Source organism: Hydractinia symbiolongicarpus, chromosome 14 (genome assembly GCF_029227915.1).
Source record: "Hydractinia symbiolongicarpus strain clone_291-10 chromosome 14, HSymV2.1, whole genome shotgun sequence".
Taxonomy (NCBI): domain Eukaryota; kingdom Metazoa; phylum Cnidaria; class Hydrozoa; order Anthoathecata; family Hydractiniidae; genus Hydractinia; species Hydractinia symbiolongicarpus.
The window spans coordinates 16,594,001-16,607,420 of NC_079888.1; the positions used below are offsets into that span (position 1 = coordinate 16,594,001).

The 13,420-nt window shown below is 34.9% G+C and overlaps 2 protein-coding genes across 2 annotated transcripts in view; one reads left to right on the forward strand and one right to left on the reverse strand.

Annotated features, from left to right (window-relative positions):
- LOC130625805 (uncharacterized) overlaps window positions 1-3,411 on the forward strand; it is a 19,722-nt gene extending 16,311 nt beyond the window's left edge. The window contains exons 14-15 of the mRNA XM_057440920.1: window positions 1,309-1,571; window positions 2,653-3,411. Of these exons, the coding sequence (XP_057296903.1) occupies window positions 1,309-1,571; window positions 2,653-3,098 (709 nt within the window). The 3' untranslated portion in view covers window positions 3,099-3,411. The remainder of the gene's footprint in view (window positions 1-1,308; window positions 1,572-2,652) is intronic.
- Window positions 3,412-4,978: 1,567 nt separating this feature from the next.
- LOC130625386 (thioredoxin reductase 1, cytoplasmic-like) lies at window positions 4,979-12,577 on the reverse strand. Its single transcript, XM_057440472.1, has 12 exons — window positions 12,373-12,577; window positions 11,321-11,457; window positions 10,688-10,748; window positions 10,394-10,611; window positions 10,087-10,228; window positions 8,696-9,005; window positions 7,906-8,131; window positions 7,496-7,662; window positions 6,780-6,936; window positions 6,347-6,550; window positions 5,803-5,937; window positions 4,979-5,479 (listed from the first exon to the last, which is right to left on the reverse strand). The coding sequence occupies exons 1-12, from the start codon at window positions 12,530-12,532 to the stop codon at window positions 5,417-5,419; spliced, it is 1,980 nt and encodes a 659-aa protein (XP_057296455.1). The 5' UTR covers window positions 12,533-12,577; the 3' UTR covers window positions 4,979-5,416.
- Between the last annotated feature and the right edge of the window lie 843 nt (window positions 12,578-13,420).

Sequence of the window (13,420 nt, forward strand, 5' to 3'; positions counted from 1 at the left end):
AAGTTTAAAAAATTTTTATAGTGTCGAAAGATTCTTTCGAGGGATGGGTTTTATTTAAGGATGACTCACATATAGAAACGTGTGCGCTAAGCATTGATTCGAAGTTCTTTTTACGCCCGTCCCTTGCCCTTAACCACAAAATCATGTTTGAGTATCCCTGAAAATTACCACTCGAACAAATGCTGATGTGAAGCCTGCATACAGCATAACAGCTCGAAATTCGGCTGTCAACTAAAAAATCGATGTTTGGTAGTATGATATTTTTAAACTTCAAAAGATTTGACTCCTTCCACTTCCGTAACTTCGAGTTCACGTTTAGCGTACTTTTATCGATTTGTTGTCGTTTAGCGTACACTTATTGATTTGTTGACGTTCAGCCTACAGTTATTGATTTGTTGACTTTTAGCGCATATTTATCGATTTGTTGACGTTTAGCACACACGTGTCGATTTGTTGACGTTTAAAGTACACTTTGCAAGTCACTCTAACGGTTCTAAAACTTGTTGGCCTGTTCAAAACCGAATTTCCTTAACTTTTCTATTTCGCTGCATCACGACACACTAACTAGCAGATGTTTTTCTTATCACGAATGTTCCCACGCTGTTAAGCAGTTTATACACCCTCTTTTCTTTTTCAACTGTTTATATATATGTTGCCATGGTGATTAATTAGCATTATAAATAATAAATACGAATTTACTACAGTAAAAACAACAAAACGTGTAGTTATTTTTGGCGCGATATAAATGGAATATAACAAGAGGCTGACGAATGAACAGCGCTCACAAGTTGTTTGTGTTGACAACAAAATAAAGGATTGAGTTTTGTTTGCGAGCTGGTTGTTGAATATGTGTGTCCACAAAGGCTTGTGATTTATGATTTGTGTTATTTTTATCTGATTGCTGATGTTATAAGATGTGGATTCTCATTGATTTCTGGAGTCGTCGTCGTCGTTGTTGTTGTTGTTCTTTTTGTTTTTGTCGTTGTTGTTGTTACTGTTGTTAATGTGGTTGTCTTCATCGTCGTCGCCATTCTTTTGTTGTCGTTTTCGTTGTCTTTTTTTTAACTTTTTTTTTTGTCGTCGTTGTCGCCATCGTCTTTGTAATTTTCGTTGTTGCCGTTATTGTTAGGGTTGTTGTCGTTGTTGCCGTTGGCGAGAAACAGTTAGAGAAGCGTTTGACGTAATCTGCTTATCGTGAAAAAATAACTTTATAAAACGTTTAGCGTTAAAAAGCTAAACTCTTTAAAATGTTTTGCACCAAAAAGCCAACCGAGCATAACTTATCTTATATACTGATCTCTATTTTAGTTACTTCACAGAAGATAAACTTTCTCTTATCAAAAACAACATCAAAGAACAAAAGTTTGTGCTGGCTATATTTGAAGCGGATTTATCCATCGAGAACCGTGGTCACGAGGATATATTGATAAATAAACCCCGGGTTGACATAAGTGGCGGAACTGGAAAGGGGTCGTCTTACAAAGCAGAAGGAAGCGAATTGAAAAGCCTCGTAGAAGCATGTAATAATATTATCTATGGACATGGATCTCTTGGTGAAGGACTAAAACGAAGTAAGAGCTTTTGCTTGTACTTTTTAAGTGACGGGAAAACTTCAGAATTTTTTTTTTTTGTTTCTACTCTTACCTGATCTATAGAAAAGCAGGAACTTCAGTTAGAACGCCAGGAGAAGTATGAGAGAAAAGAGAAGAGTATGAGGTGAAAACATGACTCACACTTATCGCCCTGAGTGTCATGACTTTCATGAAGCATGTAACACAATATGTCATGGCCTCGTTATTTTAGACTGGTTAACCAAGGCTTGTTAGCTATGTAGTAGAAAGTGACTTCTTTAACTGTTTAATAAACTCGTGAAAATTAATGACGGCGCCTGTTATGATGACGTTCTAATATTAGTTCTCATCTCTGTGTTATTATAGGGCTTTTTTAAAACTGGACAGAAAAACTCAGAGGATTTGGAGAAAAGTCTAAAGCTGATTTTTTTATCTTATGTTTGTAAAGTCTAAATACACTTTTTACGATGACTAGTTCATGTTTAGAAAACAACTAATTTGTAACGACAGCATCGGGGAGAGTGCTTCTTGTCGTGAGGAAGTGCTATGTTGTTCAATTATAATGCTGGTTCCTATAAATGGTTCTGAAAGTAAAAAATAGCGTTATTATTTAACGTGTTTAAAAAAATATCTGTTTTCGTTCTGAAGACATTCGCTAGATAATTTTCAGATTTGATTTTCTGCATAAATTATAATACCATATTTGGACATTTTCTGCCCTCTTTAATTTGCATCTGTTCAGGGTGTATGCATTATAAAGGTGAATTAATTAACATAAGAAATGGTGTCTGGGTGGAAACCTTCTCGTTCCAGACTCCTGTTTTGACCTTGTAACTTGTAATTTGCTCATCAGTCTGCAATAACATTTCTTGAGTAAGCTTGCCTACGATTCTTGCATCATTATTTTCTTTTTTACTTGAGGCACTCATTCAGTCTTTTTGTGTTCTGACAAAGGGGCGTGCAATAATAATATTTTATTAGAAGCTATAATTTGACTGATGTTGTAAAGAGAGGATTGTAGAATTTCGAAGAAAAAGAAGAAAAAACTATGAAACTTCACAACTTTTTTTTCTCGTTTCAGTTTCATTGGCGACGGCTGCTTTTTCAAATGCCGGATACACCAGCGGCCACACTACGTCACTAACCAACAAACCATTTGCACAGTTTTCTGATATCGTTAAGGAATACACTAACATGAGCTCAGAAGCAGAGGTGAAGCTGGTTGCCGCTACTGCTGTTGCCGCCGCAGTTGCCTCTGCCACAGCGGAGCACATTGCTAAGCAATCTAACCCGACAATGGGCGCCAAAGCGGCTGCCATGGCGGCAGAAGTCGCCGATGCTGTTGCCAAGGGAGATGCAGAAAGGGCTGCGAAAGCTGTGATAGCAACAGCAAAGTCAGTGGATGAGGTAGTGGCTTTCTCGAATGTACGTCAATCTGTGTCGAGTAAGCCAAATGGTGTAAAGGCTACACCTAATCCAGATAGTTCACAAAACGTGCCGAAAAGCTCTATGTGTGTCATCATTTAACTTTTCGAAAGATAAAATATTCTGAACTTTACTCTAAGTTATAAAACCAATGGAATAAAAACTGGCTATTTGCTTCCTCACAAAACGGAACAGTTTCATTACGAAATACGCAATGGTGTCTGAAGCAACCAAATAAACCTATTTGTTTACCAATTTTGGCGGGAGTCCTGGATTTGAAATGGTACCAGATCTAGACGAAAATATTGAATTTGATATTAGTTGCATGTAACGTAACGAATAAAAATGACACTTTATTTATCAAAAATTGTACATAGTGTAATATAGTAAACAAAAAATACAATCTTAGTGTCCATTGGCCGTCTATTGTTTGTTTACGTTTTTTTTGCTTGATTATTTGCTGCGAAACCTTGACCTTTGCAGGTACACGCGCATGCGCAGTGAGTTTTGGACAAATTTAAATTAATTCACCCGGTTATAGAACACTGGCTTGACCAGTTCAACAAGCCCAACGCATTCTACCGTGACATAACGTCTTGTTATTGCATCAAGAGAGAACGATGGTTTATAAAAGTAACAAACCTAACCGTAAGTTTGTAGCCTATCGTTTATAATATACCGCTAATAAAAGTGCTGGGCTTATACTAGCTCATCAGTTTTTTTGGTCTGCTTATACACTGTGGAATAGGAGCGGGATTATACATGGAAGGCATGCATTCAAAAAACAAAAGAATCAGCCAGTGCGATTTTAAATCTTGCTGCCGTCGCCCTCAGTTTCCACATCTTCCCCGTCGTCGCCTTTCTCGTGTTCTTCACTCGATGTTCGAAGATGATATTCTGACTCCGGTAGTTTTAGTCGTCAATACCGGCGATCCACATTAAATAAATGATAGAATGATCTTTTCTTTACAGAAACAACGGTGCATAAGTGAGACATATTGGTATAAGTAATTCTCAACCTCCAGAGTGTTGCAAAGATTATGATGCATCGAGTGAGGATATGTTCTTTATCTTTTAATACCTTCACCCTTGCGACACACTTAGTTGCTAGCACTCTACTTTCTAATAGTAGAAGATTTTTTTCACCTTCTAGGTCTTCGTCAATATATTTTAAGTCGTTCTTTAATGGCGTTCGCGAATTCCTTTTGTACTGAAAAACACTGCAGTAACTACTAATTACATGGAAAGATCATTACTTAAAATCAACTTCAAGCGCATGTTAAAACACTTTTTTAAATGTTGTATGTGTTTGTCTTAGTTAGCTATTTAGGTCACACATACAAAAAATAAAACACCTTCCTGATTTTACTGCAGAACCAATGCATCTTACTGCAACACTGTATATACAATGAAGCCAACTGTTTATGATTATTATTATCGACATTTTTTCAGGGAAGAAGAAGAGGGAGAAACCCGTTGTCGTCCTCAGAGTTCCTTGAGATAAAGCTCAAAGAACGTCGGGGTCGAGAATAAGAAAAATCCTTTGTTTAGGCACTTTAAACTATAAAACGTCATGAAACGGAGACAGGAAGTATTCTGAACTGACGTTTATATGTTCTACAAGAGCGTTTTCTACGTTTTTTGAATTAACATTCAGATTGGGGAGGGGCAAGGGTCCTCAAAATTTAAGCGGATTGACGTTCAGCGTCCACTTCCCGATTTGTGAGTCATCCCTTACTATGTCAAAATAAATTGCGTGCTCTGCAAATCGTTGTGCCTTAATTAATCACAAAATATTTAACCCACAACATGTGTATTCCGGAAACGAACAAATTAGTATTCTATTGTTTTTAAAACAACGACAGTTACATTTAATTGTAACCTGTCTGCTAATAATTATTCGACATTTACACCCTAACTTGACATGGCGGGATACAAAGACAGGCGCCGCGTGGTTAGCAAGTACTTATAACACTAGAGAATTTATAAAACAGAATTTATATTTCCGCAAACAATAAATCTCTTCTGGAAAGTTACATAAGTTTAAAGTAAAATAGTATCTAATTCGGCACAGCCTTTGTAATGTCACCACATGCTGTACGAAAGCACGAAGCGGTGACAATATAAGTTTATGCACATTTTTATTTCGTATTTTTTCAATTTTTTTTCATACAATAAAGGCGAATCTACATCTCACTCACAAGCCTTCACTAAACTTCAGTTGTTGAAAATACATCATCAAACTTAGAATACCATACAAGTACAGCTTTATAACTAAGTCATCATTCCGTCACCAAAATATGACAGCATCTTCTCCAACAATATAAGCGGTACAATCCCACTATTGTTTTCGCGCATGCGTCTAATAATTTACCAAGGGTAAATTAATTCATGCAACGTAAACAATAGCGGGCTTAACCTCAGCAACCGGTAATATTGATATCAGCACCGGAACGCTTGGTTTTATCCATGGTCGTGAAGATCTGAAAACGGACAGGTAAGGTATTCGTCATCTTTTCGTATTTAAAATAGTTTATTTTTGCTGGCGATTACATTTCGTGAAAATTTATATAAAAAAACACAATTGCAACAATGTTAGAAGCTTGACACAAATGATTCTTAATCAGCTAGAGATAACTCCCCTGAAACAACGCCAGTTACAAGATTTAGGTCTTCTATGTTCATAAAATTCAGGGGCGTGCATAACGTAAAAAAGCTAGAGGGACATTAAAAGTCACACAACGCCTACTTACTTCAGTTTGAAGAGAAAGGAAATCAATTGAATTCTTTATGAACAAATGCTTACCTCAGCATTTGTAGGATGTATTCCTATCAGTTCGTCGAAATGTTCTTTAGTAGCACCAGTTTTTAATGCGATGCCAAATCCCTGAATTATTTCACCAGCATTGGGACCAACCACGTGCACACCAACAACGCGTTCCTAAGATGGCAGAGAGTTTGTTTTGTAAGCAAAAGAAACAACTTCACACTACAACATTTCAGACACACGAGATTAAACCGAAGTACAAATCGTGTTTTGATGTTTTTAATTTTTGTGACGACGTTGGTCTTGGTGCGATGCACACAGCCAGAATATCTAGGCTTCTAAACTTTTTCCAATTTAGTGTAAGTCATTAAATTGGAAAACGTTTCGAGTCCCTTTTAAATAACAGGTTATTTAAAGCTTTCAGATTTTGGCGAGTGTAAAGTCACCAAACAGGGTGGTCACAGATTTAAAACATTAAAGAAACTTTTTGGATCTTAGATTTTAGGAGTTACACCATAAATACACCGTGTCAATTTTTTTACTGAAGAACGAAAACTCAAATAACAGCGACAAACAGACTCACGCTGTCTTTTAAGTTGCAGATGATTTTAGCGTAGCATTCGTTGTCTAATCTGTGTGGCACGGTCGCTTCTAGAGGTGTGAAATTCGAGTGGTAGACTTCGACGTTGTCTGCACCAAGTTGCGCGATCGCATCTTCTTCCGACAAGCCGCACACGCCGTATTCAAGAGGCGTGAAAACTGTCGTAGGAACGCTGGTGTAGTCACACTAAAAAAAGGGGGGAAATAAATGAAGGCTATATGAACAACAACGGCGAAAATGTACCTAAAAAAAACAAAAACATAGACGCCGACACGACAGCTGCCAAAAAAGTACGGTAGAGGCACACAAAATTCGAATAAAAAAGAGAGCCTTAAAGAGCCATTTTTAATTTGAAAATATCAAGAAGAAAAAGACGTTCTAAATTTTCTCCAAATTTTTTTTTTGTCAATCTAACCTTTTTTCGACCTCCAGCAAACAATCTCCTAGCCAACAATTTACCAGCTTGAATTGCCACCGGTGTTAATTCCGGCTTGCCGTCGGCTAAATCGCCGATACCGTAAATATTATCGACGTTTGTTTTGTCGAAAACGTCTGTGATCACAAATCCATTTCTACAAAACAAAACACAAAAATAAAATAAAAAATACAAACCAAGATAACAAGGGCGACTTATAAAAGTTGCAACCGCACCAATACCGGAATACACGAAGAACCGGCGAGGCCTTATTTCTTAGGGTTCTGAAGGATTCTGAACAGGGTTCCCAGTCATTTTGCAAGTAACTTTTTTAGGACAATTTAGGAGGATTTTAGCTGTTTTTCAATAACCGGGGAACAACATACAAAAATTTAGGAGATTTTAGGAGAGTTTGATATAGGATAGCTGATGAAGAATATAAATATATCTGACTTACATTCCACAAAAAAAATTCATTATAAAAATAGAGTTTCGTGAAAATCAGGAAATTTTGGGATATTTTAGGATTTTATTTTTATAGGATTTTTTAGATTTTTAGGAGGCGTGAGAACCCTGGCATTATCCGTCCGAAGTGGTTTTAAGGGTGGGTTAAATGGAAGATATTGGTTTATTGCACGAGGGGTTTATTGGAAAGAGACATAATCGAGTAATTATTGAAAGGCTAAGAAACGAATCAACTAATTATAAGAACCCACTTTTCATTTAATTTCACTCCAGCATTCTCCAGCCCAATACCTTTAGTACAAGGCGCGCGACCAACTGCGAATACCACAGTATCAAACACATCACTGGATTCCACCCCTTCATTGTTTTTGTACGTTACTTTCACCTTTCCTGGACTCCCTTCTTCAATCTTTTCCATCTAAAATACATAAGCGAGACTGGTAATGTGGCTTGTTTATACAGATATGATATGAGGCGTGAGCGAGGGCAGGGGTGAAGTAGTTACCATTAGAATATCAGATTTATGTAAGGGAAAAGATTTTAGGACGTAAGTTTTGGCAGAAAAAAAAAACTAGCAACGAAATTAGTTTGATCAAAGATCTCATCCCCGCAATACATTTATATATATAAGTACGTTTACATCAACTTAGACATGTTCTACCTTAACAGGGACGCACTTCTTTAAAAACTTAACACCATGATTTTCCATATGCTCTCCAACTTTATTCGCCATATCCTGATCAAAGCCACGCAGGAAGATGGAGCGTACCATGACAGTAGTGTCATAACCTAGACCGTGAAGAAAGCCAGCACATTCCAGTGAGATGTAGGACGCTCCAATAAACAGAGTCCTACCAGGTGCGTAGGGCAGTGAAAATATGTCATCGCTAAAACAGAATATTTGCTCTTAATTTGGAATGCATACACGAAGGGTGAGATGTCAATACATAGTAAATACATGTCACATAGTGCATGCTCATAGCATTCAGCATGTTCGAAACCTAGTCAAAAGTAGATGTAATTTTTCGAGAGCTAAATCCGATACTACCCCATAAATTTACAGAAATCCTACTAGTGGAGAAGCCTTATGCCTCACCACATGTCACTTTCTTTTATTGCACCTTACGTTTTCTCAATTCTTTAAAACTTAATTACGAGAGAATATTCATTTTCTTTTTTACTAAGTACCAATTTATTAGTCTTGAGACTGCATTCTAAAACCTGGACTATTTTTTTTATTTCACTAAACATATGTGTATTATGTATTGTTGAATTGTAAATCATTTAGAGATCACAAATATAACATTTATTACGCTCAGGAGTAAATTTCAGACACGACCTTAACTAGCCAATTGTTGGTCCCAATTTTAAAAATGAGTTGATAAAAGATGTCATTAAGTCTTTTGATAGATAACCATAAAAAATCTGATAGGGATAGCATTAGGTTGTACCTTGTTATTGCACACTCCTTTGCTCCTGGAATATCTGGATAAGAAGGACGCCCTCCCATGGCTAACACAATATTTCTTGCAGTCACCGTCTCCTCGTTACCACTTTTATCTTTTAGTGTAAGTGTGTGGTTGTCAACCAAAGAAGCATACTTGTTGTAATACTTGACCTTCTTATCCCGGAGTTGAACTTTGTAGCCCCAGTTCAGACCATGCACGTGATCTTGGATAGCTTGCACCATCGTCTCCCAATCATGTGAGACATTCTCTTCCACCTTCCATCCATAATGACGCGAGTCACTAATAGATTCGCCTATAGACAAAAAGTCATCACAACTTTTATTAATTTGCCTGAGTTTTGTGCATACTGTAAACAATTATATAATCAGTTGGTGATAAAGGGTGACCACTAATAAAATATGAACAAAAGTAAGGATAATAAGGAGAATTACGGAGACAACTTGACATTTTTTAAGGATATTTTGATGCGAATGAGAATAAAAAAAGTATAAAAAAACTTAGGATAATTAAGAAGAAAACCAATTTTAGTTCTCTATCTTTAATGTTACATACTATGTTCTATGGATAAGAAAATTATACAAATATACATATAAATTATGCCCTGAAAGATAGAAAATATAGGATTTTAGGTAACAGAAAAATATGTCTTATTTAACTGGTGATGAACAATCCATAAACACATTTTCAAAAAAAGTTACGATCAGAAAAAATAAGAAATAAGGAGAAAATAAGGAGAATAGCTAAAATTTCAATTATTTTAAGTATATTTAAGTACTTTTAAGGAGATTTTCTTTTTCTAGAATATTTAGGGAATTTAAGGAGGAGTGGTCACCCTGTGATAGGACTTGGGAAATTCTGAATCTTTAAAAAATGAAGGCGTACAGTTGAGATGTTGATAACATCTGAACTTCACACCTGAAATGTAAAACTTGTTGTCAGTTTTGTTCTTATATATATGTTATGTGTTCCAAAAAGCTGCATGTTTATTTGAAAATGCTCTGTTTTGTATGTTTTATAGAATTTATCTCCTGTGTCTGATAAAAATTAATAAAACCATAAAACGGTAACTGGTTTCCACTAAAAAGCCTTAATAAATCTGCATGAAACTGGAACTAGGAATAGCTGTGAATTTTTAAGACAGCGAAATACATCACAGCTCGAACGTAACTTTAATGTACACAAGTTTTACGACCCCACTTGACTACCTTATGTTTAACATGTAAAAAACCTTTGCATATCTTATGTTAAGGTACGTGAACTCAATTGCTTATCATCAATAAGATTTGATGAATTCTTTTGTTGTCACATGTATAATGCAAGCTATTGTTTGAAAACACTAACGATCACGAACGTTATTGAAATTTTACACCTACCTAACAATGCAGCTTGGTGCATTAATTTCTTTGGGATACAACCAACATTTACACAAGTACCCCCTAGACCCCACCTTGTACCAATTGGAGTTGGCGTGACAAAATCAGCAACAGCAACACGTAAGCCAAACTCTACAGCTTCCTAAAATTGAAGTAAAGTAGAATATAGCTCATATTCCAGTGATATTCCCTATTAAAAATTATATACCCATAAAAAGTCAAGATTATTAAAAATCTTCAAGGAAACACATATACAATTCGTACCTTATTGCAAAAGATGTTAAGAGATGTTAAAATATAATCTAACCTTGGAACAAGCGAGACCACCTGAGCCTCCCCCGATGACAAACAAATCATAATCAAATTCCCTCTCATCGCCAGACATGAGCTGTTGCAGACGACCATCTTTAAATGCTGCCTCAGTATCACTCGCACCACCAAGGTGCTTGCCATTTATAAAAATATTTGGCACAGTCTTTTGGCTAGTTTTTGCTAAAAGTGCATCTTGAATAGCAGCACCATGTTCTTAGAAAGCAAAAGACTTAAGTTAGTGCATTTGCAAATAATTATTAGTCAGTAATTATTATGTTGCGCCTCTTACCTTCCAAATCTAACTCGTAGGCCTTGTATGGTGCATTAATACCTTCAAATATGTCTTTAACCTAAATCAAATAAGAATAAAGATAATATCCTTAATAAGCATTGAATCATTAGTGTGAGAAAAGCTAATCTGGAAATGCTAATTAATGCTAAACATGTCCTACTTATCACACGTCGTAGTCAGGCTTTATGTTTTTTTGAAAAAATAAAAATTGTAGCCAAACATTTCATGCACCAACCTTAATGTTGTTGCAACCCTTCACGCAACAACATTACTGTAGTGATAATACAACTCTTTATACGTAACAGAGAAGAAAGGGAAAACTAAATTAAAACATGGTTGTGACAACAAAAATTAAAGCCGGATATCCATTTAAAAAGACAATGCATTGTATGTAACGTATTGTTTTGGTTCAATGATTGGCTCAAAGGATTTATTATTCTTAATCATTCTTTTTGTTTGTTTAATTTTGATACGTGTACTACAAAAAAAGTTGAAATAAGTCAAACTTTTTCATGCATCAACACATATCAACTGAAAAGATCAAGCATCTCCAATCGGATCAACTGCTTTTGCTACAAAAAGGTATCATTTGTTTAAGTGTAAATCCAGCCGTAAACAAAAAATTGTTACCTTGTGACAAAATGGACAGTATGATTTAGAAAATATCATTACATTATTTTCCTTAATTAGTTGGTCCACGAAGGACTTGACATTTTCAATGGGTGGCATCTTGCCTGACAGTGAAAAACTTGAGCTATTGAAACAACCTAAAATGATGAAAAATAAAACAAAATAATAATAAGTTTAAATATCCCCCTCGTCTGCTGTAAAACATTTCTTTGCATGAACAAAATAGAAATCGCAATAAGGTCTAGAAAAGTTGATTATCTATTATGCGTGATCATGCGCATTCAGCCTTTTTGATCATGTTTGTGGATTTTTATACTAACACAGCATTTTTTCTATTTACCATTCCATTTTTAAAAAAATAATTCACTGGTGGTAAATCTATAAATTTGCAAAATATTTGTTTGTTTTTATGTTATTCTTTATTTCTATGAATGGTATTTATTTATTAATTTAAAGTATATTTTCAGGATGGTTTCTACTTGCACGGTAAAAGAAAACAATATAAAACAGTGGCCTTTGATTTTCCAAGTTCATAAGATTCATTCGCATTTGCATTTTTAAGTAGAATAAAACGCACTGGGTATTTTTATTTCAAGGCTGTCACACAATAACTTTCCTTGGCCAACATAAATAAAACATAAATAAAATATAAAAATTATAAATAAGTGTGATTGTAATTATGACACATTTCAGAGCTTTACAGATTTTAAGCAAGTCTTTTCATTTATAAACTTTCAGAAAATATAATGGCTTTCTGCAAGCTGTTCATTGCAGGAGGTAAATATTGCAGCAAGGACTGAAATCCAAATTAGTATCTCTCTTAGTCTTAACTTCCTTTTAATTGTTGAGAGTAAGGAGATAAAAGATGTTTTTTACTTAAAAAAAACGAGTAAAAAATTAAAAATTGCAAAGCCATATGAGACCTTGGTTTTAAAAGCAACAACTTTATTTTAATGACATTTTGGGTATAACAAAAAAAAAAAAATCAAAAAAATCCAAACATTGAATTTTACAAAGTAAACTATTACATGCAATAAGAATGTTGCACTTACCAACTGAAGAGGTGTTCAAGCACTTCACCAATTTAATTTGACTATTTTGTAATAAGAAAAAGTTGGGTCTTGTGATACGACGGTGGTAAATAACCTCTTGTGAAAATTTACGTAGTATTTGTTTCAAGTACCGCCTGGCTAATATATGACTATTCCACATTTATTATTATATAACATTTCTGATCTATGGCAAAACAGAAGAGTTTATCATAAATGTTTAATTATAGTTTTAATTCGACAAATTAAGCAACACAAATAAACAGCTGCGTAATATTAAACTGATATTCCTTGAAAGTAAATTATGTAACATAAAAAAATGAATACAGGGTTCCCACTTATATTGCAAGTTAATTTTTTGGAGAATTTGAGCTGTTTTTTAGGTGATTTTTTCAATTAGCAGAGAAAAAAGATACAAAAATTTAGGAGATTTTAGGAAAAATTTGAATTAGTGACAAAGGTAACTTAGCAGATGTTCCTAATTACATGCTACCTGGGAAATGTTATATTTCTGAAAAAAAGATAGGGATAAAATATGAAGGAAAAAAAAATGAAATCTTCAAGCAAACTGTCTGAAAAACAACAACAATTTTTTTAAAAATCTTGACACACTTCCTTAAAATAGCTGCACAAGAAAACAAGGATGTCAAAGGAATTAAAACAGGAGGACAGATTGGAAATGATCAGATTTCAGTTTCTCATTATTGTTGTTAACCGTCTGGATTTTGCAAGTGGGCAATACAGGTTTTTTAGCATTCTGATTGACTTTAGTGCTCTTGATGACAGGCCGATATGAAGCAGTGTTGTCAAAAAAAATCATAGCTTAAAATGTAAACAAGCATGAAAAACAAGTTTCAAGAAGCATTGGAAATGATTAAACTCCTACAATATATTTAGCAACAAAAACATTGTCATAGGATAGAAACAACAGCAATGTAAAGTTTAACAGTTAAAATAACCAGACTCAGCAACATTCTGTCTAAATGCTTTTTCAAAATGGCAGGTTAATCCAATTCTTCCCCAGTTTTGTAGGCAGACAACAAGTTTACTA

Excerpts from the sequence above, each read along its gene's own strand:
- LOC130625386 (XM_057440472.1), bottom strand. The coding sequence starts at position 12,532 with ATGTGGAATAGTCATATATTAGCCAGGCGGTACTTGAAACAAATACTA. Across the intron at positions 11,458-12,372 it reads CTTGAACACCTCTTCAGTTG|GTTGTTTCAATAGCTCAAGT; the intron begins GTAAGTGCAACA and ends TCATCATTTTAG. Across the intron at positions 5,938-6,346 it reads TCTGCAACTTAAAAGACAGC|GAACGCGTTGTTGGTGTGCA; the intron begins GTGAGTCTGTTT and ends CTGCCATCTTAG.